General features: G+C 47.2%; 1 protein-coding gene across 3 annotated transcripts; it reads right to left on the reverse strand.

The window, feature by feature from the left end:
• Window positions 1-278: 278 nt before the first annotated feature.
• On the reverse strand, window positions 279-25,531 carry LOC139411749 (mitogen-activated protein kinase 6-like). 3 transcript variants are annotated; one of them, XM_071158450.1, is made up of 9 exons: window positions 21,829-21,942; window positions 21,624-21,704; window positions 17,501-18,435; window positions 16,170-16,487; window positions 5,382-5,526; window positions 4,329-4,493; window positions 3,558-3,753; window positions 3,286-3,412; window positions 279-3,197 (listed from the first exon to the last, which is right to left on the reverse strand). In XM_071158450.1, the coding sequence occupies exons 3-9, from the start codon at window positions 17,735-17,737 to the stop codon at window positions 2,007-2,009; spliced, it is 2,379 nt and encodes a 792-aa protein (XP_071014551.1). In that variant the 5' UTR covers window positions 17,738-18,435; window positions 21,624-21,704; window positions 21,829-21,942; the 3' UTR covers window positions 279-2,006. The 3 variants fall into 3 exon arrangements, with proteins under 3 accessions (XP_071014551.1, XP_071014550.1, XP_071014549.1); XM_071158449.1 differs by lacking the exons at window positions 21,624-21,704; window positions 21,829-21,942 and adding an exon at window positions 25,243-25,531; XM_071158448.1 differs by lacking the exon at window positions 21,624-21,704 and having other exon boundaries at window positions 21,829-21,939.

Below are 25,531 nucleotides of genomic sequence, written 5' to 3' on the forward strand. Positions count from 1 at the left end.
TCTCGTCCTTCCATCTCACTCCCCCCGTCCCTCTCGTCCTTCCATCTCACTCCCCCCCGTCCCTCTCGTCCTTCCATCTCACTCCCCCCCGTCCCTCCACCTCACTCCCCCCGTCCCTCTCGTCCTTCCATCTCACCCCCCCCCGTCCCTCTCGTCCTTCCATCTCACTCCCCCCGTCCCTCTCGTCCTTCCATCTCACTCCCCCCCCGTCCCTCCATCTCACTCCCCCCCGTCCCTCTCGTCCTTCCATCTCACTCCCCCCCGTCCCTCTCGTCCTTCCATCTCACTCCCCCCGTCCCTCTCGCCCTTCCATCTCACCCCCCCCCCGTCCCTCTCGTCCAACGCCTCGGTGTCCAGAACAGTTACATTGAAATAACACGTTGTCCCGTTCAAATAAATATCTGCTAGAAATAAATAATGGAAACACGACTGTCAAAACAGAAGAGAAGGTCACTATGTCAATGCAATGTGTATGAGGATGGTGGTGAGAGAGTGGTGTGGTGTGTGTGTATGAAGATGGTAGTGAGAGAGTGTGTGTGTGTGTGTATGAGGATGGTAGTGTGTGTGGTGTGTGTGTGTGTGTGTGTGTGTGTGTGTAAAGCACTAGTGCGGCTTCGAATGTCTCTCGCTGCTGTTACCTTGAGGTAGATAACACATTCACAAAAGGTCCAGGAGTAATGGTTCGCTGCTGGCATTATGTGTCAAAATAACTACAGTATGAAATGAGGGGGTTTCAGGAAGCCTCTTTTAGGAAATTATACAGAAATAAATTAAACACTTGGTAAAAATAATTAAACTACATTTTCAAATAAAACCTCTTTTTTTTTTTTAAAGAAAAGCCTGCCCCCCCCTCCCTCCCTAGTGAAAAGACCTACAGCGATTGTGATGTCAGTATGACTACATCTCCCACAATACACCTCTCTCCTTTAGTTCACAATGCCCTCCCATCTTCTCACATTGGCTCTGTTAAGATATGTATCCTTCCTCCCATGGAGATGTAGAGATCATTACTTGGAAATAACCTGTTTTTGCATGGACATTTCCATTGAGGGCTTCCACCATTTTAAAGTATTGAACTGGGTGGGGGGTGATTCCTATGGGTTGGGAGCGATCAGCAGAGCATTTGTCTTCTTCAAATTGGTTTGCCTAGTTTGTAAATGGCTTTAAGCTATATGACCGCCATCTAGTGGCCACAATAAATGAATAACACGATTTGGTTTCAAGACTCGAAGACTGCAGGTGGCGGTAAAGTCACCAACATTAGCGTTACACTCTTCAAACATCAAAAGAAGAAAATATACTACTTTAAAATGGAGATAGCCTCAATGGCACTGGCCATGCTGTCACAGACACCAGAATGGCACAGATACAAAGCTGTGATTTCTATACACCTCTTCCTGTGTTGACCACATGACTGATCTGCGAGGGTCTGATTGGTTTAAGTGATAGGGTGCAAACCTTCCTTTCACTTATTCAGCCACAGGTCTTAGATCAGTGATGAGCGCAGGGGGAAAGGCTGCAGGATCAACAGGGCTGTTCTGCTTAGCATAGCACCACTTCTCATATCCCTCCCCCTATCCAATTCTCCACCTTCCTTCCTTCTCTCTCTCTTCCCCATTCCTTCTCTCCTCTCCTTCTAGTCTACAGTAGTCAGTGTGCAGTGTAAATGCTGCCAGGTTGTGGATGCTGAGGGATAATTGGGCAGATCAACTCAGGTATAGGGTCAGTGACCCCGGAAGTAATAACTCTGATGTTTTCATATGCTAGCAACTTTCAACCCAGTCTATTTTACCTTTAACTCCTACAACAACAACTAAAAAAAAATATATATACAAATAAAAGTTTATATTTAAAAAAAAAAAAAAGGAGCCATACGATAAGGTATGAAATGATTCAAGTAAAATAACATTACTATGATAATGAAATAAAATACAACAGAACAGAACCAGCCTAGAGATCTTGCACTGTGAGGAACATGGTATTGTATCATTTATGTTTTTTTTTTTTTAATTCAGATGCTTGAAGAAGCTGCTGTAGGTTGTGTGGGCGATCTGAGGCGAGCATTTGACCGTGGAGGGAGCGAGGGAGGCCTGGATGGATTTGAGCGGCACGTCGGTCGTAGCAGCGAATCCCGGCAGCGCCAGAGAGTCCAGCTGCATGTTAAACATGATTTCTCCGCTCCGCGCCAGGAAGCCCCCCTCGTCCCGTTCCCTCTCCCCTCCCACATCCGAGGGCTCAGGTTCTGGGGTGTCGGCGGCGCTAGCAGCACTCTCCCCGCTGCCCTCGTCCTTCCTGCTGAACAGTCTGTCCAGGTAGCTGGTGTAGCAGCTGTCCTTCTGGAGCTGCTCCTCTTTCCCAACGTCCCAGCGCCCCGCCCCGTCCATCAGACACCCACCTCTCCGCTCCTCCACCCTCTCCCCTCCTCCGAAGCTCTCCCAGGGGTGTGCGGGACGCGCCCCAGACCCAGCGGTCCCCACGGTGATGCTGACCTGAGCAAAGTTCACCAGGCACTTCTCCTCCTTCTCCTGGCTGATGGTTTTGGACATGGAGCCTGACCGCGGAGCCTCCAGCTGGGACACAGACGAGTTGAGCTCGTTCAGGAGGCCCACCTCGCTCAGGAGGCCCACTCCCACCTCGCTCAGGAGGCCCACGTCCCCCAGAAGTCCCACGTCGCTGGGCTCAGTTCGCAGGCTCAGTTTGATGGTGCCGGCGATGAAGGAGTCAAAGTCGAAGCCTTGATTCTGTTGAGTAGTCTGGGTCTGGTTCTTCTCTTGCTGGGAGTCCTTCTCCACCGGGCCCTTCTCTACCTGTAGAACCATCTGAGCCTTCACCAGGCCGTTCTTCTCACACTTGCTCTTCTGGGCCTTGTGCTCCTTGTCTCTGCCTGCAGCCTGAGCCTGTTTCTCTTTACTCTGCTGCTCCTTCCAGTTGGACAGATCTATAATGAGCTTGGGCTCGTAGTAGTGGTTGACTTCGCTGTCCCTCCAGATCAGGTTATCCAGGTAGGACGGAGACACCACCTTGTAGTTACAGGTGTGGGAACACTCCAGGTCACAGTACTTGTTCTCGTGGTGAAGGTCGAAGTGTTCGTCATCGGGGTCGGGCCACGAGCGTTCGGGAGTGAAGAGGGAGGAGTAGCCGTAGGAAGGATCGTCCAGGAACTCCCGGTCTCCGTCTGCATACTTACGAGGGTCCACCTGGAGGGGTAGGAGGGACAGGGGTTAGGGTGGTGACTTGAGGAAGGAGTGTGTGTGTGTGTGTGTGTGTGTGTCTCTCTCTCCGTACCTGAACCTCCTCCTCGTCAGTTTGGTCAGACAGAGCCCGAGGGTCCACCTGTACCTCGTCAGTGTCCAGAGTGCTGTGGGTGTGGAGGTGCCAGTCCCCTTCTGAAAGCTGGCTGTCACGGTACCGGCTGGCGGGAGGGAGATGAAGGGTTAAGACAACCCAAAACACAAACCCCCTGAGTTTGACCTCCACAGTAAAATAAACCCTCTTCTATAACTAACTAGCTATGGAACCCAGTGTGTGTATGCAGACCACAGTACGTCTCCATGTACCTGTCCCAGGTGTGGCTGTGACCCTGGTCCATCAGTAAGATATCATCCACCTCATCCTCTATGTGGAAGGGGTGCAGCGAGACGGGTTCGTCCAGGGGGAAGGAGTAGTCAGACATGTAAGGGTGGGCTAGGGCTTCTTCTGCTGTCAGACGGTCCATGGGGTTAAAGGTCAGGATCTTCTGCAGGAAATCCAGGGCTGGAAGGGAAGAGGAGCATTTACCATGGTGCAGTGTGACATGTACGGGACAATATGTACAGGACAATATGTACAGGACAATATGTACAGGACAATATGTACGGGACAATATGTACGGGACAATATGTACGGGACAATATGTACGGGACAATATGTACGGGACAATATGGTATAGAATAGGATTGTGTTAGTTTGTGTGTGTTCACCTGGTGGTATGTTGTGTGTGTTCACCTGGTGGTATGTTGTGTGTCTAGACTCACCCTGTGGGCTGACGTCGGGCAGTAGCTTGGTCAGTAGCTTGGCCAGTAGCTTGGCCAGTGGGTTGTGTGGCTGGGACATGTCACTGTGTATGTGTCTACACGAGTGCGAGTCTAGACTCACCCTGTGGGCTGACGTCGGGCAGTAGCTTGGCCAGTGGGTTGTGTGGCTGGGACATGTCACTGTGTATGTGTCTACACGAGTGCGAGTCTAGACTCACCCTGTGGGCTGACGTCGGCCAGTAGCTTGGCCAGTGGGTTGTGTGGCTGGGACATGTCACTGTGTATGTGTCTACACGAGTGCGAGTCTAGACTCACCCTGTGGGCTGACGTCGGGCAGTAGCTTGGCCAGTGGGTTGTGCGGCTGGGACATGTCACCGTGTATGAAGACGGGGATAACACTGTGTAACTCCTGCCTGTCCTCTTCTCTCAGCACAGGGATGGACTCCAGGATCAGCTGCATCTGCTCCAGTTCATGGGCTCCTGCAGAACACCAATTCAAAACAGGGTTAAAAACACAGGAGGACACAGGGTTCGTTTCCACCCAACTGTCAGACCACCAACTCAGTGGCCTTGTGGTTAGTGTCCTTCCTGAGATTGAAAGGTTGAGGGGGGGTTCGATCCTCGGTCGAGTGAGTGATACCAAAGACTCTAAAAACAGGACCTGATGCTTCTCTGTCTGGTCACTAAGCATAAGATTCAGTCAGTTTAGCTAGCCAACTCTCCAGGTTACCTCGGGTTTAGCTAGCCAACTCTCCAGGTTTCCTCGGGTTTAGCTAGCCAACTCCCCAGGTTACCTCGGTTTAGCTAGCCAACTCTCCAGGTTACCTCGGTTTAGCTAGCCAACTCCCCAGGTTACCTCGGTTTAGCTAGCCAACTCCCCAGGTTACCTCAGTTTAGCTAGCCAACTCTCCAGGTTACCTCAGTTAGCAAGCTAACTTTCAAGGTTACCTCAGTTTAGCTAGCCAACTCTCCAGGTTACCGCAGTTTAGCTAGCCAACTCCCCAGGTTACCTCAGTTTAGCTAGATAACTTTCAAGGTTACCTCAGTTTAGCTAGCTAACTTTCAAGGTTACCTCAGTTAGCAAGCTAACTCTCCAGGTTACCTCAGTTAGCAAGCTAACTTTCAAGGTTACACCCCCCCCCCCAGAGTTAACACTGATATAGACAAGCAGCTCCATATCCAAACCCCCCCCGTGGCACCACTTAAACTGTCTGCCCCATATCAGTCACACCATGTCAGTCAGAGAGAGTGTGAGCTCTGCCAGAACCCACGTGCCATGAAGCCTGTGGCCTACATTTCCGCCCCGCGGTTCAGTGGCACAGTGAACCTGCCTCACCGGTAACCCGTGTGAGTCTGTGCTTGACTGACCTGCGAAGAGCGTTTTCCCAGTGAGCATCTCGGTGAAGATGCATCCGGCAGCCCACATGTCAATGGCCTTGGTGTAGTTGTTAGGAGAGAGCAGCAGGCGAGGAGACCGGTACCATTTAGTCACCAAGCCCTCAGAAAGATGACCCTGGAGGAGGAGGCAGAGAGGAAGAGGGGAGGGTGAGTTAACAAGTCTTTAGTGAGAAGTGCACACTAAGAGTTGAACGGGAGCAAGAGCCTGATAAACCTGAATTCATAGGACCCCTCCCCTCTCTCTCCAGAATGACTCAACCCCTCTCCAGAATGATTCAACCTCTCTCTCCCTGTTCAGAATGACTCAACCTTTCTCCCTCTGTGTGTGTTCAGAATGAATAAACAGAATGTGACTGAAACTGGTTTATCAGCTCTTATGAGATACACCTAAAACACAGACCCATAGGTTACTAGTTTATTTCAATGAATGAAACAGTTGTCATCCTACTGTACTGCAGTGTGTGTGTGTGTGTGTGTGTCTCTCTCTCTCTCTCTCTCTCTCCAGGTCTGTATCGACTTCAAAAGCACCATTGATCCTGTTAACTACATTCAGCTAACGACCTCTTAATGGTTGAGAAGCAGAGACTCATCAAAGCTGTAACAACAGAACAATCTGCTTCTGGAAGCTTCCCCTACAGCTCCCTGTTCCCTACATGGACCCTGGTCAACAGTAGTGCACTGTAAAGCCCTACAGCTCCCTATTCCCTACATGGACCCTGGTCAACAGTAGTGCACTGTAAAGCCCTACGGCTCCCTGTTCCCTACATGGACCCTGGTCAACAGTAGTGCACTGTAAAGCCCTACGGCTCCCTGTTCCCTACATGGACCCTGGTCAACAGTAGTGCACTGTAAAGCCCTACGGCTCCCTGTTCCCTACATGGACCCTGGTCAACAGTAGTGCACTGTAAAGCCCTACAGCTCCCTGTTCCCTACATGGACCCTGGTCAACAGTAGTGCACTGTAAAGCCCTACGGCTCCCTGTTCCCTACATGGACCCTGGTCAACAGTAGTGCACTGTAAAGCCCTACGGCTCCCTGTTCCCTACATGGACCCTGGTCAACAGTAGTGCACTGTAAAGCCCTACAGCTCCCTGTTCCCTACATGGACCCTGGTCAACAGTAGTGCACTGTAAAGCCCTACAGCTCCCTGTTCCCTACATGGACCCTGGTCAACAGTAGTGCACTGTAAAGCCCTACGGCTCCCTGTTCCCTACATGGACCCTGGTCAACAGTAGTGCACTGTAAAGCCCTACAGCTCCCTGTTCCCTACATGGACCCTGGTCAACAGTAGTGCACTGTAAAGCCCTACAGCTCCCTGTTCCCTACATGGACCCTGGTCAACAGTAGTGCACTGTAAAGCCCTACAGCTCCCTGTTCCCTACATGGACCCTGGTCAACAGTAGTGCACTGTAAAGCCCTACAGCTCCCTATAATGGACCCTGGTCAACAGTAGTGCACTGTAAAGCCCTACAGCTCCCTGTTCCCTACATGGACCCTGGTCAACAGTAGTGCACTGTAAAGCCCTACGGCTCCCTGTTCCCTACATGGACCCTGGTCAACAGTAGTGCACTGTAAAGCCCTACCGCTCCCTGTTCCCTACATGGACCCTGGTCAACAGTAGTGCACTGTAAAGCCCTACGGCTCCCTGTTCCCTACATGGACCCTGGTCAACAGTAGTGCACTGTAAAGCCCTACCGCTCCCTGTTCCCTACATGGACCCTGGTCAACAGTAGTGCACTGTAAAGCCCTACGGCTCCCTGTTCCCTACATGGACCCTGGTCAACAGTAGTGCACTGTAAAGCCCTACGGCTCCCTGTTCCCTACATGGACCCTGGTCATCAGTAGTGCACTGTAAAGCCCTACGGCTCCCTGTTCCCTACATGGACCCTGGTCAACAGTAGTGCACTGTAAAGCCCTACGGCTCCCTGTTCCCTACATGGACCCTGGTCAACAGTAGTGCACTGTAAAGCCCTACAGCTCCCTGTTCCCTACATGGACCCTGGTCATCAGTAGTGCACTGTAAAGCCCTACAGCTCCCTGTTCCCTACATGGACCCTGGTCAACAGTAGTGCACTGTAAAGCCCTACAGCTCCCTGTTCCCTACATGGACCCTGGTCAACAGTAGTGCACTGTAAAGCCCTACGGCTCCCTGTTCCCTACATGGACCCTGGTCAACAGTAGTGCACTGTAAAGCCCTACAGCTCCCTGTTCCCTACATGGACCCTGGTCAACAGTAGTGCACTGTAAAGCCCTACGGCTCCCTGTTCCCTACATGGACCCTGGTCAACAGTAGTGCACTGTAAAGCCCTACAGCTCCCTATTCCCTACATGGACCCTGGTCAACAGTAGTGCACTGTAAAGCCCTACCGCTCCCTGTTCCCTACATGGACCCTGGTCATCAGTAGTGCACTGTAAAGCCCTACGGCTCCCTGTTCCCTACATGGACCCTGGTCAACAGTAGTGCACTGTAAAGCCCTACGGCTCCCTGTTCCCTACATGGACCCTGGTCAACAGTAGTGCACTGTAAAGCCCTACAGCTCCCTGTTCCCTACATGGACCCTGGTCATCAGTAGTGCACTGTAAAGCCCTACAGCTCCCTGTTCCCTACATGGACCCTGGTCAACAGTAGTGCACTGTAAAGCCCTACAGCTCCCTGTTCCCTACATGGACCCTGGTCAACAGTAGTGCACTGTAAAGCCCTACGGCTCCCTGTTCCCTACATGGACCCTGGTCAACAGTAGTGCACTGTAAAGCCCTACAGCTCCCTATTCCCTACATGGACCCTGGTCAACAGTAGTGCACTGTAAAGCCCTACGGCTCCCTGTTCCCGACATGGACCCTGGTCAACAGTAGTGCACTGTAAAGCCCTACGGCTCCCTATTCCCTACATGGACCCTGGTCAACAGTAGTGCACTGTAAAGCCCTACGGCTCCCTGTTCCCGACATGGACCCTGGTCAACAGTAGTGCACTGTAAAGCCCTACGGCTCCCTGTTCCCTACATGGACCCTGGTCAACAGTAGTGCACTGTAAAGGGAATAGGCTGCCATTTGGGAGACAGCCGCCGTCTGTTTGTTTGTGTTACCCAGCGGCCAGTCACCCACCCTGGTAGATCAAAGCTACTAGAGCTCTGCTCGGCCCTGTCACATTAGACCTGCCTGCAGTATCCTCAGTGACGACAGGAGATACACGTACGTTTGTCCCAGAGCTCAATCCCACCCACCCACTCCTCCACCTACAGCCTGGCCCCTGGTCCCTACAGCCTGGCCCCTGGCCCTTACAGTCTCGCCCCTGGCCCCTACAGCCGGGCCCCTACAGCCTGGCCCCTGGTCCCTACAGCCTGGCCCCTGGCCCCTACAGTCTCGCCCCTGGCCCCTACAGCCTCGACCCTGGCCCCTACAGCCTCGACCCTGGCCTCTACAGCCTCGCCCCTACAGCCTCGCCCCTTTGCCGCACAAAAATGGAGAGAAAACACAGAAAGGGAAAAAAAGGGAGAGAAAGAGCGAGGAGACATACACAGGCCCAGTCAGCAGCCACAGAAAGCAGGATAATCCCCCTGCCTCACACACACACACACACCGATCTGTACTTCCGGGACAGTAGAGTCAGCAACAATACGCTGCCTGCCAGTCTGCCCTCAGGCCCTGCAGCACAAAAGGCACCCACCAAACCAGTGGCCCCCGTCTTGTTCTTCCATCCTCAAAAGCCCCCACAAGGACAGTAAAACAAGATCACACCCACAAGGTCAAAGGCTATTTTAAGCTGAAGGGTTAGCCGTTAGGGAAAAATAGTATTTTGAATGGAAATCAATTCTAGATCCCCACAAGGTCCCATGCTGTGTGTGTGTGTGTGTGTGTGTGTGTGTGTGTGTGCGTGCTACAGTGGTAAAACAACACCCTCTGACCTGGGGAGAAATCATTAGTCGAAAAACATTTCACAACTGAAACCATTTAATCCAAATGGAAAACATTTTGCAACGATAACAAGTTTCTATTGGACAAATTCAGGTAGGCCCCGCCCCTCCCCGTTGTGTTCCATTGGCTTCTGTTTGGTTCCCTGCTACGTCAGAGTGGTGAGCTGGCTGTTTCGGTCTCTGTCGCTAGAAAGGCTCACACACACCCTGTGTGTCAGTCAGAATATCATTATACAATTTTGAGAAGCACACAGGTTGTGCTGACCTACTAAATGTAATGAACACCAGTCTGTAACCATGGCCTCCTTTATTATGGACATACCCATAAATCAATGAATTAGCTCAGGTAGGATAGTCCCATACTAAGCAGTCTAATGTCTTCAGCTCATAACAAGGCTCAGCTAGCGGGCCAACAAGGCTCAGCTAGCGGGCCAACAAGGCTCAGCTAGCGGGCCAAGGGACAACAAGGCTCAGCTAGCGGACCAAGGGACAACAAGGCTCAGCTAGCGGACCAAGGGACAACAAGGCTCAGCTAGCGGACCAAGGGACAACAAGGCTCAGCTAGCGGACCAAGGGATAACAAGGCTCAGCTAGCGGGCCAAGGGACAACAAGGCTCAGCTAGCGGACCAAGGGACAACAAGGCTCAGCTAGCGGGCCAAGAGACATGTGCACCAACTGGAAATGATCTAGGTTGAATGACAGAATGATCTAGATGTAGAGACGGGAGAAATGATCTAGGTTGAATGACAGAATGATCTAGATGTAGAGACAGGAGAAATTATCTACTTAACAAACCCTGGTGGATATTCTAAGCAACACCAGGGCCCGGTTGGCTGGGTGGGTATATTTAGAAATGGGTAGATGTCTCTCTTGCATCAGCAGCTTTTAAGCAACTGAAGGAGCAGTCAGAAAACCAACCAGCCAGCCAGAACAGTCTGCCAGCCAACCAGCCAGCAGAATGTCATGAAATCAGTCAATACACTATCACAAATGAGGAAACTCCAAGCAGTTCCCAGCAGTCAAGACGACTGTAGTCAGAGATTTGGCAACAACCAGCATGGTAGACTGCCTGTAATGTTGCATAAGAAGTCTAGAATGAAAGAGGTTCTGAGAATCCACAGCAGATTACAACAAGTGAACATTCTAACTAATTGTCTAACTAATTTCAGGAGAATTCATACACGTCACACACACACCCGGAGTGACGCATTAAGTCATTTCTCCAGACCAGACCAAAGCCACAGGTTTGCAACAGTCAGAGAGGCTGTGTTATCTAGCCCAGTGTGTGACAGAGAGAAAACCCTGTTTCCACTCACTGAGCGCTGTGCTGTTCTCACTGCCAGACTAGTGGGTCTTCCATTCATGACAGGAAGAACAGCCATGCATGCTATGGTTCTCTATGTAAAGCCTTTTTTCTGTGTAGAATAGTTTACATTTTTACTTTAGCTTATATGTTTCTGTCTCAGATGGATGGCTAACACCTCAGTGGAAGGAAGGGGGGGAGTGGGGAGAGGAAGGAGAGGAAGGGAAGAGAGGGAGGATGAAGAGGGAGTGTAGAGGAAGGGAGGAGGAAAATAAGAGGAAGGCAGCAGTTGTAGAGTACTATAGGGTTGTCTCAGAGAACCTGGTGACAGAGGATTAGTGGCTACATTTCCTCAGAGAACCACACGAAGCTAGCTATACACACACACACTGACTTATATATATATATATATATATATATATATATATATATATATATATATATATATATATATATATATATATATATATATATATATGTGTATGTGTATGTGTATGTATATATATGTATGTATATATATATATGTATATATATATATATATGTGTATGTATATATATATATATGTGTATGTATATATATATATATGTGTATGTATATATGTGTATGTATATATATATATATATATATATATATATATATATATATATATATATATATATATATATATATATATATATATATATATATATATATATATACATACACATATATATATATATACACATATATATATACACATATATATACATACATACATATATATATACACATATATATATATATACATATATATATATACATACATATATATACATACACACACACACACACACACACACACACACACACAGCTTTAATCCCCAGGAGATGTGTGTTAGGCATGTATTTATATACACACAGCTTTAACCCCCAGGAGATGTGTGTTAGGCATGTCTTTATATACACAGCTTTAATCCCCAGGAGATGTGTGTTAGGCATGTATTTATATACACACAGCTTTAACCCCCAGGAGATGTGTGTTAGGCATGTCTTTATATACACACAGCTTTAACCCCCAGGAGATGTGTGTTAGGCATGTCTTTATATACACAGCTTTAACCCCCAGGAGATGTGTGTTAGGCATGGATTTATATACACAGCTTTAACCCCCAGGAGATGTGTGTTAGGCATGTCTTTATACACACAGCTTTAACCCCCAGGATATGTGTGTTAGGCATGTCTTTATACACACAGCTTTAACCCCCAGGATATGTGTGTTAGGCATGGATTTATACACACAGCTTTAACCCCCAGGAGATGTGTGTTAGGCATGTCTTTATACACACAGCTTTAATCCCCAGGAGATGTGTGTTAGGCATGTATTTATATACACAGCTTTAATCCACAGGAGATGTGTGTTAGGCATGTCTTTATACACACAGCTTTAATCCTGAGGAGATGTGTGTTAGGCATGTCTTTATACACACAGCTTTAACCCTCAGGAGATGTGTGTTAGGCATGTCTTTATACACACAGCTTTAATCCCCAGGAGATGTGTGTTAGGCATGTATTTATATACACAGCTTTAATCCAGAGGAGATGTGTTTGGCATGTAGAATGGTTTCTTTTAGAGCTGTTGCTCTGCTTACACACGACTCAAGTCATTTTTTAAAAGCCTTGTGAACCTTGGAGTGGAAGCGGCGAGCCAAGAGGACCGCTGTGTGTGTGTGTGTGTGTTGCTATAGCTGGGTAATTGGGTCAACGTGAGTATGTGTGTCATGGGAGGAGGACTGTGGTGGAGTGATCCGAGCTACAGCAGGAAGCATGTGTGGTGGTGGAATGACATTCTCTCCCCTCTATCTTTCCCTTCCTCCCCCCCTGTCTCAGCCCCCCCATCTTTCCCTTCCTCCCCCCTGTCTCAGCACCCCCATCTTTCCCTTCCTCCCCCCCGTCTCAGCCCCCCTCCCCCGTCTCAGCCCCCCTCCCCCGTCTCAGCCCCCCTCCCCCGTCTCAGCCCCCCTCCTCCGTCTCAGCCCCCCTCCTCTCTCTTTATAACATTCCAGGAAATGTACACCTGCACATCAAGAGCAGCGACCATCTGCAAACCTAACAGTCTGCTGCTTCTTCATAATGACACACAGGCCTGGAGGGTTTTAGATGAAAACGACTTGTTTGGAAAATGACTAACTTACTTGGTTAAAAAAAAAAAACACCCCTTAAACCACTTGTTGCTCACATGTAAAAGACCGTCATGTTATTCATTTTGTCTAACTTCCTAGAACAAAACTGGGTTCAATAAAACGTTTTATATTCCTATAAACAAACCCTCGGTATGTATGTCAAAAGCCATTTTGCATTAAGAAATCTTCAGGGTTGGATTACAACGTGTAAAATAGGAGGTCAAGTTGCCTCACTGAGCAGATGTCATATCACTCAGCTAATGCTAGTCTACACAGCCATGCCCCTTGACCTGCTTCACTGAAGGGCACACTTAAGCTAAGCTAACTGCTAAGCTAGCTAACTCTGGTCCCGGCCGAGTCCCTGCCATGCTCACTGTGCCAAGGGATGCTATTGCTAATGCTAAGCTAACTGCTAAGCTAGCTAACTCTGGTCCCGGCCGAGTCCCTGCCACGCTCACTGTGCCAAGCCGAAAAAGGGATGCTAATGCTAAGCTAACGGACGCAAATGCAATGCTTTTGCCATCCCATGCGTCTAGTCAGCCCAAGGGCACGCTAAGCTAAATGCTAAACTAACACTGGTTGTAACAGCTCAGCCACGTTCCCTGCTTAACCTCAAGGCATGATTATGCTACGCTAGCAGCTTGAGAGCAGCTCTAGCCTTGGAGAAAGGCTCCCACGATAGGCAGGACAAAGGAATGATTGACTGACTGGCTGGGAGGGAGGGAGGGAGGGAGGGAGGAAAATGCACAGGATGCTTGATTCCTGCCTGCACGTGAATTCCAGACATTCTTGGTGGTGGGCCACTGGGTGTTTGACTGCTGCGGGTCCCACAGAAGCAGGCTGAGGAGGCTCTGAGAAACTCTGCACACAACAGACTCTCACACACACCACTCAACATACAGAACCCCTCAACATACAGAACCCCTCAACATACAGAACCACTCAATCCTCTAGCAGAGTTCAGAATATTTCTAAGGGTGGGGGGATGGGACAAATCTGGAGAACTTCAATAGAGCCTAAAGGAAGTCTGAGAAACAGACAATGTAATCTCCATAAGAACCCAATCACCTAAACCCAATCAGGGCCCATCTCTGGTCATATTAAGCCTATCAGGGCCCATCTCTTGTCATATTAAGCCAATCAGGGCCCATCTCTTGTCATATTAAGCCAATCAGGGCCCATCTCTGGTCATGTACAACACAGGACATGGAGTAGGTCTTGCTGAAGATATATACAAATATAAACTGGATGCTGATTGGCTAACAGCAGTGTTATATCAGACCGTATACCACAGGTATGACAAAACGTACATTTTTACTGCCCTAATTGCATTAGTAACCAGGTTCTAACAGCAATAAGGCACCTCGGGGGTTTGTGGTGTATGACCAATATACCACGGCTGAGGGCTGTATCCAGGCATTACGTCGTGCCATACACCACACCCTCTCGGGCCATATTGCTCAAATATAGCATCTATATAGACACACTAGAATATCTATACATTGAGACGTGTGCCAGTTCTTACCAGTGTCCCAACAGAGACCAAGGTTAGTTGCTGCAAATGGGCTGGTTCTTTATTTAGACAGAGTGAGCTGTACAAATAGCATGCAGAGAGGCAGGGCCAGCCAGCTACCCCAACAGCAGGGCAGCTTGGTCAGGCAGGGGCACGGGAGTCAAGCCCCCCCCCCCCCCAGGCTGTGTGTGTGTCCAGGCTCTCTGGATGGTACATGTAATGCGGCACCAAATGGCCGTGATCCTCTGCAGAGAGAAGCGTGTCCACACACACACACACACACACACACACACACACACACACACACACACACACTTGAGCTTCTGCAGTCCACGGAAATAGAAAAAGAGTTGACATCAGCAGAGGGTCTTTTCAATTGGCCGTTCCCTTACCTCCACCTCATCAAAACAACACCTGCTTAGATAGGGGAAACACACAGCAGAACAGAGCTGCTATAGGGGCTAGGAGAGGCAGGAAGAGGAGGGAATGTCTGGCTAGAGACTGAAGATCGTGAGAAAATCTCTCCAACTTCAAACAGGCACCTGTAGCACACACACACACACACACGGAAATGCCAGTTTCCTGCCGTGTCCCCAGCACGATTGCTATTCAAAGGAGAGAGTGTTCTCTAGCGATGCGTCATTGGAGAGTAGCGAGTCAACACTTGATCTGCGATATGAGCCACTAAAACCAGCTGCTTTTGGGCTGTGTGTGTGTGTGTGTGTGTGTGAAGCTGTGGCCTCGCAGTAAAAGACTCTGGCACGGGGCTGAGCAGTGTGTGTGAGAAAGTGTGAGGCCTAGCTAACTGTAAAAGTCCCGAGTGAATCCTGTGCTGTGCCAGAGAGAGAGGGCCGAGTCCCACACCAGACAGGCCCCGGTGATGACTAATCTAAGACACCTGTAGCTGCATGGTGACTACTCCACTCCTCAGCTCTCTCCTCACCTCTTTCTTCCTTCTTCTGTGACTCCTGCTCTCCCCTCGGAGTCCTGTCTAAAGAGCAGTGTAGGACTGGGGAAAGAGCCACCTCAACCTACATTCTCCCAGAGCCAAGACATATCAGCCTCATCTCCACATCTCTGAAGTTTTAACGCCTGACTGGTATACAACCACACAGCCTGGTCAACAACCACACAGCCTGGTCAACAACCACACAGCCTGGTCAACAACCACACAGCCTGGACAGCCTGGTCAACAACCACACAGCCTGGTCAACAACCACACAGCCTGGTCAACAACCACACAGCCTGGTCAACAACCACACAGCCTGGTCAGCCTGGTCAACACCACACAGCCTGGTCAACAACCACACAGCCTGGTCAACAACCACACAGCCTGGTCAGCCTGGTCAACAACCACACAGCCTGGTCAACAACCACACAGCCTGGTCAACAACCACACAGCCTGGTCAACAACCACACAGCCTGGTCAACAACCACACAGCCTGGTCAACAACCACACAGCCTGGTCAACAAGCACACAGCCTGGTCAACAAGCACACAGCCTGGTCAACAACCACACAGCCTGGTCAACACCACACAGCCTGGTCAACAGTCTAAACTCTTGTCCTCGGCACCGGGGCAGGATGTGGATGCGGCCTCCCACCCCTCAACGGAAATATTGGTTCCCAGGGCCCTTATCTCAGCGGAAGCATTTCCCCTGGGAAGGGAAACGGAGGCGCGACATCAGGAACTACCATACCTCCTTGTTAACTTCCTGCGGTGCAGTGTGGTGTGATAGGCTGATGGCGTCACCCGAGGGATTAGCCCAGTTGGTTTCTGGGCAATAAAGCCAGAACGCTAGGCAGGTATCACATGGATATTACAGACAGTAATGACTGTTAGTTTAACTAGCCTCTGTTTTAGCCTCTTACCTTGTGTGAGTAGTGAGGATCCATGATCCGGGCCAGTCCAAAGTCTCCTATCTTCAGCACCAGGTCCTCTGTGTTGACGAACAAGTTGGCAGGCTTCAGGTCTCTGTGCAGTACGTTGGCAGAGTGGATGTACTTGAGGCCTCTCAGCAGCTGGTACATGAAGAGTCTGGCGTGGTCCTCAGAGAGTAGACCCCTCTCCAGGAGCTGACACAGGTCTGTCTCCATGTACTCCTGGACGATGTACACAGAGTTCACCTCTGTCAGAGAGACTATGTCCTCTGTTAGGTGACGACCGCTGGGCCCAAGGGTCTCAAATACCTGGCAGAGGGAAGGTGTTCATATGTTAACATCAACTCATACGAGCAGATACACCTGCATGTTGTCTGTGTGTTCCTGACTGTGTGCAGTGTAACTTCCATCCTGTCTGTTTAAGCACTAACTAGTGGGAGGTAGTCCAACAATTGGAAGTGACTTGTATTGTTCGACTCAGGCCAAGTCGTATGACTGCAGAGTTTGATGTTGCAGTGTGACTTGAGCAAGGGGAGTCTCTCCCCCCCCTGCCCCCTACTGTCTGCAGTGTTAGGAGCTGACCCATTCCACTGTCTGCAGTGTTAGGAGCTGACCCATTTCCACTGTCTGCAGTGTTAGGAGCTGACCCATTACCACTGTCTGCAGTGTTAGGAGCTGACCCATTCCACTGTCTGCAGTGTTAGGAGCTGACCCATTTCCACTGTCTGCAGTGTTAGTAGCTGACCCATTCCACTGTCTGCAGTGTTAGGAGCTGACCCATTCCACTGTCTGCAGTGTTAGGAGCTGACCCATTCCACTGTCTGCAGTGTTAGGAGCTGACCCATTTCCACTGTCTGCAGTGTTAGTAGCTGACCCATTCCACTGTCTGCAGTGTTAGGAGCTGACCCATTCCCACTGTCTGCAGTGTTAGGAGCTGACCCATTTCCACTGTCTGCAGTGTTAGGAGCTGACCCAATCCACTGTCTGCAGTGTTAGGAGCTGACCCATTCCACTGTCTGCAGTGTTAGGAGCTGACCCATTTCCACTGTCTGCAGTGTTAGGAGCTGACCCATTTCCACTGTCTGCAGTGTTAGGAGCTGACCCATTCCACTGTCTGCAGTGTTAGGAGCTGACCCATTCCACTGTCTGCAGTGTTAGGAGCTGACCCATTCCACTGTCTGCAGTGTTAGGAGCTGACCCATTTCCACTGTCTGCAGTGTTAGGAGCTGACCCATTCCACTGCTGTCCTGACAAAAATACATTTCCATATGAAAGGCCAATATAAAGTATTGTACAGTTCGTTACAGCATTTCCTGTGTTACCTTGACGGTGTTGTCGTGGTCCAGCCTCCTGATGATCTTGATCTCTCTCAGGGCGTGTTTGACGCTCTGAGGATCCGTCAGAATGATCTTCTTCACCGCCACTCGTTTGTCGCAGTCCGTGTCGATGGCTGAGAACACCAGGCCGTTCCCTCCGTAGCCCAGAGGCTTCAGGTCCATGTAACGTGGGCCCAGGTCAAACCCGTGGATGTTCATCAGAGACTCAAACTTCTCCGCCATCTTGGATTTGGTGTTTTGACTAAGTTTGCGATTGACTTTGGGGGTTGTTCAATACAAAAATGGACAAACTGACTGGTAATAAGCTATAGGAGGTCTTGCCTGGTGGGTAACATTGTGAAAATAGAAATTGTGGATGGTATAACCCTTACAGAAGACTACTGTTTCCCCCTGTCTAACCCTCACAGAATCACACGGCTCTCGGACTCACAACCAGAGTAGAAAGTCATGTTTGTTTGACAAATGGAGCAAGTTTTTCCAGGCCTAATATGAATTACTTTTTCAAAATCTGTTTTGTTTGTTTGTTGTTTTTTGCAGCTTCTCCGGTTTTTAAACCGTTTTTAAACGTTTATAGTGTTTAACAGCCAGCAATAATGGAATGAACTCAAGAGGCCAATTCAAAAACTACAACAGCATCTTGTTGCATCCTCACAGTGCAGATACATTCAGTGATAGACTCATCCTGTGTAGCTGCATTGATTACAATTGCGCTAAAAATAACTACAATTTTAAATTTTTTTTTTTTTTTTGTTTTTTGTTGTTGTATTTACTCAAATCTTCTTCCTGTTGAAACCACCGCTCATCCAAAAATGGTGTCTTGCCTTTTAGTCTTCACAGAGTAGTCTGGCCCTCAACAATCGGGTGGCTCAAGCTCACCACAGTCGCAATCAAAACTATCCTCCATTTTACATAGGGGTAACCTGAAACAGAAACAACACAATGCTTTAGGTCAGCAATCAGACAACAATTAGACAATAGTAACACTGCCCACGGCTGGCTGACTGGACACAGTTCCATTCAGCCGTTTTAACAGCCTGACATCAAACGGACTGAACGACTGTCACCGTCCAATTTAAGATGACCCAAAAGAGAAATACATGGAGAGAAATGCTAGCTAATACATTTCAAAACTTTCAAACTAGGTTTTTTCATCCAATTGGCGACAGATTTTGCACACAAATATTCAAAAAAAATCTGCATAAAAACAATATGCAAATTTTCCCCACCGGAGTTTCCATCAAATTGACTTGTGCATGATGACATAGTGATGACATAGTGATGACATAGTGCGCATCAAAACACATTTTGCGGTTAAATTCCCACGTAAAAATAAAATAAAAGCAAGTTAAATGGTTTCTCATCACATTTTCAACTCTACTGATGGTTTTCACAAAAAAAAAGATGTATAGCAAGTGTGTCCATTCTGGTATTGGCACGCTCACAGATACAGTGTGGGTATAGATACAGTGTGGGTACAGATACAGTGTGGGTATAGATACAGTGTAGGTATAGATACAGTGTGGGTACAGATACAGTGTGGGTACAGATACAGTGTGGGTACAGATACAGTGTGGGTACAGATACAGTGTGGGTATAGATACAGTGTGGGTATAGATACAGTGTGGGTATAGATACAGTGTAGGTATAGATACAGTGTGGGTATAGATACAGTGTGGGTACAGATACAGTGTGGGTATAGATACAGTGTGGGTATAGATACAGTGTGGGTATAGATACAGTGTGGGTACAGATACAGTGTGGGTACAGATACAGTGTGGGTATAGATACAGTGTGGGTACAGATACAGTGTGGGTACAGATACAGTGTGGGTACAGATACAGTGTGGGTATAGATACAGTGTGGCTATAAGACTATAATTTGATTATTATTCGACAAAAGAGCGAGATGATGTTTAGTTGTCAAACGGCAGCCAAGCATCGATGATCACGTCAACAGAATAAGACCCTTGATATTTATTGGAAAATAGTCTTATATTTTAACTATTAGGAAAACGTCCAGTTTTAGTCAATAAACTTCTAAAATAAAATAGCTAGCTACCTGGCTTTGTAATCCAGCCAAGTTGCAATAAAGACCATATGGTCCGTGGAAAGTTGCTAGGCAGATGTTAGAATGGGCAAAACTAGTTTGGTAACGAACAATGCCTTTTCCAGCATGATGGAGTACCTTGCCATAAGGCAAAAGTGATAACTAAGTGGCTCGGGGAACAAAACATCGATAATTTGGGTCCATGGCCAGGAAACTCCCCAGACCTTAATCCCATTGAGAACTTGTGGTCAATCCTCAAGAGGCGGGTGGACAAACAAAAACCCACAAATTCTGACAAACTCCAAGCATTGATTATGCAAGAATGGGCTGCCATCAGTCAGGATGTGGCCCAGAAGTTAATTGACAGCATGCCATGGCAGGATTGCAGAGGTCTTGAAAAAGAAGGGTCAACACTACAAATATTGACACTTTGCATCAACTTCATGTAATTGTCAATAAAAGCCTTTGACACTTATGAAATGCTTGTAATTATACTTCAGTATTCCATAGTAACATCTGACAAAAATATCTAAAGACACTGAAGCAGAAAACTTTGTGGAAATTAATATTTGTGTCATTCTCAAAACTTTTGGCCACAACTGTACACCTGGCTTAAATGTGGGTGGACTGGACCTCCAACCTCAAATAAAATAACAGTTTTTATAAAAAATACCTCTTTCAGCACCCAAAGAATAGCGTTAGCCTGCAATTACAGAGAACAATGTATGTAATTGCAGGTTATTCTTTGGGTAATGAAATCAGTAGTTTTTAATAAAAACTTCATTTTAAATATGACTCTCGACACTCCAGTGTTGCCAATTTAGCGACTTTGTTGCTAGATTTAGCAAGTCAGATCCTTCCAGTGACTTTTATTGGGAAAAGTATTTAGATACTTTTTAAAGGCTGCCCCAGTTAGTTTTGGTTGATTTAATTTATTTAACTAGGCAAGTCAGTTCAGAACAAAATCTTATTTACAACGACCCAGGCCAAACCCGGACGAAGCTGGGCCAATTGTGCGCCGCTCTATGGTACTCCCAATCAAGGCCGGATGTGATGCAGCCTGGTTTCAAACCAGGTACTGCGGTGTCTTAGCGAGCTGCTCTCTACGTCACTCTGAGACCACTGCGCCACTCGGGATTTAGTGACTTCCGTGTTTGTGTACCCTGCCTGGCTCAACTCAGCTGCTCCTCCACTGAGGTAGCGCCACTCTAGCCTCTTGGTCCTCACCCCTCTGCTGCAGCGAGTGAAGTTCATTTATTAAATCGGCTCCTTGTCAAATGACACCACAGCTCTCTATAAGGCATAAACAATAATAACAAGTTAAAAAATAAAGTGTATACTATTTTCAAAAAAAGTACTTGCTGTTTTTTTTTTTTTAAATGTGCATTTTAATGACTCATTGCATGAGAGGACTGAGGGACAGCATAAACGTAAAAACAAATCCCTATTATGTAATCTAGGGACAAATGGACAAAAGCTACTTTTTTTCCTTTTAAAAAATTAAATAAATAAATGTTAACACTGCGCCGCTCAACTCCATAGTAAATCGTGGAGTTGAGTCGGCTGGTAAACTAGCTACTGTAGCATCATTCGCTAACTAGCGACACACTTTCTATCCAAAACGGAACCAGAAAAACACTCCGAAATGTTTAAATGTAAATAACATGGCGATAGCAGTTTGCCAACAAAACATGTTCGCCGTATTGCCGACTATAGGTTATTTTGTGTGAAGATAACCACGTTATTACGATTAACTTTCTCCAGATAGCCACTGCTAGCCAAGTTAACCATGTGATCCCCCCCATTAAAGTCGTGAACCTCCGACTCCGGTGATAATTCGGGGAACAGACCCCCTAGTTGACTGTTCGCATTATCCTAACCTTAACAGGGGAAAATGAAATATCGTTGATATTCAGCCAAAGGCTTCTTCTATATAACGTTACCCATATAAACAACGTTTTATCCACATATTTGGTCGATACGAGTGAGAGAGGTTTTCAACGATCCCCGTGACATGAACAAAGGCGCCCTGTTGTTGGCCAGAGGGTCTGAGCAGGCTAACCTCACAAGGCCGTCGCTAGTTAGCTTTATTCGGCTCCGTGGTCGTCCCTCTGAGGCATACAACAGCGGATCCTGCTCCCTCCTAACACAAAGCCGACGTCGAAAATATCACATCATCTGCCGTTTAAAAACATAATACGACCTTCCCACATAACAATACACTTATCCAACCAAACAAAACAAAAAAATAGTATTGAATCACTTACTGTTCTCGTCCGTTTCATTTGATATAGCGATGTTTTTTTCAAAGCGATATAAGGTCGGGCTGCGCTCCGTCCGCACCGCGCTGCGAGTCTGTTACCATCGCCATTCAGACTGGCTGCCCGCGTCAGCGTCGGCGTCATTCAACAGACGTGGAGAACGGAGACGATGGGGAATCGGGCGGTAAATTCAAAATATCGGAATAAAACAAATATTTAGGGCGATTCTATCTTCTAATGTTTGTTTGATGTTATTTTACTGACTGTGTTTTTTGTTATGTTTTTTTTTTTAAATAGTCTTAGTGTCCGAATAAACTGTTATTTTACGCTGTGGGCCCTGAAGTTATTGACAGCCAGCCAGGCAGAATCTTATCCTAAATAGATAGCCCCAATACAAAGGAAAAACACTAACAGGCCGCCATCACTATTGACTGGAGGATCAAAGCAGCCTTGGGAAACCTCAAACGCAAAACAGTTAAACATTAAGTAACAGTCATTAAAACAGTTAAAAATCAATTAACAGCCATTAAAAACAGTTAACATCAATTCATTATTAAACTGCTGATAGTTAGGATTATGTTAATTCAGAAGGTCATTGTTTTTAGACGTAGGTCTGTACATAAAATAATGCATAGGCCTAATTGACAACCTGTCATGTTCAGCCTATATAAAGCCTATAGCCTAATTGACAATCATATTGAGCCTATATATATATATAAAGCCTATATCTTATATTTATAGTAAACACAGAGACTATGCGGTTGAGTCTGACTGCTCAATGAAATCCTCATGTATTAAACTTAAAGTAAAACACAGATCGATAGGCGGTATAAGCTTATCTTCACATCAAATTCAATCAATCATTTAATCATGACCTATAGTTTTCTGTACTTCTCTCGCGTGTATTTTACCTGTTATTGACTGGGCACAGGTGTAGTCAGTGCCTGTTACGCTTGGACCATATGTCACACACACTTGCTGAGACGGAGGATTATATTTATATTCTCAAAATATTCAAAAAATAAATATTCAAAATCAACACTCAAGAGAGATACTAATATTTGTGTCAACTTCCAAGCAAGTCAATCAGACAAGACAGACACACTTGTTTTGGAAATCCTTCTGCTTGCGAAGGACTGCGGAGGTGCTGCCGTTGTTTTTCATCCTTCAGCAGCAATGCAGTGTTTTCTGAGTTTGGCCTAAATGCTATTTTCAGATTATGGTACACAGTACTGGGTTATTAGCCGCGTTAGAGGTAAAAGTCCCTCGGAAAGGTTACTGGTGCTGCGCGAGGATTTAGATAGTCCATCTGTCATGATGCGCAGGGCTTGTCGCCTTTTTCTGCTGGTTTTTTTTTGTCTTCTTTTTTTTCCCCGACTGGCGGTATGTGGAATCTCTCGCACTGCGATCTACCTACATCCTTCCGAAAATAGTATGCCAAATAAAGGAATAAAAATCACACAGAAATAAAACAGAATAGCCTAAATATTCGGATCCAGAGATATTCCGATATATTCTGCGGGTCTGGGGTCCTTGTCTGCTATGCAGTAGCTTCACCAGTCAGTCTGTGAGCCAGTGTGATGTAACAACATCAGCATAGGCAGCACCAGAGCAGGGGAGAGCGGCGGGGAAGGAGGATATGTAGGATATGTTGATGAATGAACGAGCAACAGAATCGGCCAGTTTAATGAGAGGACCGGAAGAGGCCGGACGCGGAAGCAGCAGGAGCAATGTGGTAGGTTGCTCCCATCAACTGCAGTGTCCATCAGCAGGGCCAGCAGACCATGTGAAGAGCCGTGTGGCTGAGAATGCTGCAGAACGTTACCTGACCCAGCCTGGGATGATGATGATGATGATGTAGACTAGTGGGATGGAGAGACTGGAAGGATGCTCAGTCTATTATGCGACAGACATGGTGAGGTGAGCATTTTGAGACCATGTCCAAGGAGCAGGCTACAGATCAGCTTCTCTATGACAGTTCCATATGAAGGTGTAAAGAAAAGTAGCTGAATGGAATTCTGACCAATGGTACAAATTGCCTACGTTCACACATAAATCAATAACTATGACATAGATCAATAACTACCGTAATATATAGATGAATCACTACGGTAATATATAGATCAATCACTACGGTAATATATAGACCAATCACTACAGTAATATATAGATGAATCACTACGGTAATATATAGATGTATCACTACAGTAATATATAGATGAATCACTACGGTAATATATAGATGAATCACTACGGTAATATATAGATTAAGGTTAGTCTACAGGTTAGTCTACAGGTCCCCCAAGGTTAGTCTACAGTATCATTTGTTGAGTCCCTTAGACTCCCCCTCAAAAAACATTCATATTGTATATTCATATTGTCATTCATATTGTCAACCTGCTGAGGGGAGCTGAAGTAGTAGGATATCCATCACACTAGCTTATGTAACTAGCTTATGTAACTAATGTAACTAAGGTAACTATTGTAACTGATGTAACTAATGTAACTAATGTTGCTAATGTAACTAATGTAACTAATGTAACTAATGTTGATCTGTTGAAACTGAAGCCGTAGCACCACACAGATGGTCAGTATGAAGTAGCACCATAGATAGTGGGAGCTGGATTTGACAAAACAAAGCTGCCGTGACTTTGACATCACATATTAAACTCTATCCTAATGCACACAGGGACAACACACCTGTGTCTACACTGTTACCACAGAACCACTTTGTATCGATGTGCTGTGCTTTACGGGCTGAGACATCCCTGTCTGAGTCCCGGGATGCATTACAAATAGCACCCTAGGGCATAGGGGTCTATTTGGGACTTCATTCCAGTGTTAGTTCATCTGCACAGAACGTTCTCTGTCCTCGGAGTGTGAAGAGTGGTTTCTGACTGCCGTGTCTCCAAGGAGACGTGAAAATTCTGTTTACACCCGTCTGTCACCTTATATGCTGCTGTGATGATGACAGCGGGCATAATCACAAAGGAAGCTCATCACAAGCCTGCCTGCCTGCATGCCTGTCTTTCTGAGTGCCTGCTTGTCTGCCTGTCTGTCTTTCTGCCTGCCTCCGCCTCGACTCATGCTTCCAGCTCACCATATCTCACCACAGAGAGAGAAAGAGAGAGAAAAAGAGAGACATACAGAGATCTCTAAGCGCTCGTTGTTCATCTACAATCGTCAAAAACTAAATTGCTATTCGGCTGAAACAGACAGTCACAGGATCTTGCCCAGCCAACAAACCTCTCATGTCTCTTAGACTCTCCTACACGGCCAGCCAACAAACCTCTCATGTCTCTTAGACTCTCCTATATGCCCATAGAACACTTCAACCAGAGTCCCTCTGCACTTATACTGTGCTTCTGCCCTGTTCAACTTAGTCTGTAACTTGATATTACAGCCGTCTATCTCTCTTACCATGGTTGAAATCCTCCTGGAGTGTCAGGAACGCCATGGTACAGAACAGCAGTTAATCCATACAGTTATGCACTAAAGAAAGAGACCAATATCCAACTGTCCAACACGGCTTGTCCCACAGTCCACAGGGCTTTACAGTAGCCCCTCGGCAGCCAGGAAAAGGGAAGTAGACAGTTGCCAGACAGACAGTCCACTAGTAGCCTGTGGAGTGATACAGTACTATGTAGAAATAGATTGTCACAGTCTTGGTGATATGTTGTGTTGCTCCATGTGAGTCAGTCTGGGTTGG

This window comes from Oncorhynchus clarkii, chromosome 6 (assembly GCF_045791955.1).
Source record: "Oncorhynchus clarkii lewisi isolate Uvic-CL-2024 chromosome 6, UVic_Ocla_1.0, whole genome shotgun sequence".
Taxonomy (NCBI): domain Eukaryota; kingdom Metazoa; phylum Chordata; class Actinopteri; order Salmoniformes; family Salmonidae; genus Oncorhynchus; species Oncorhynchus clarkii.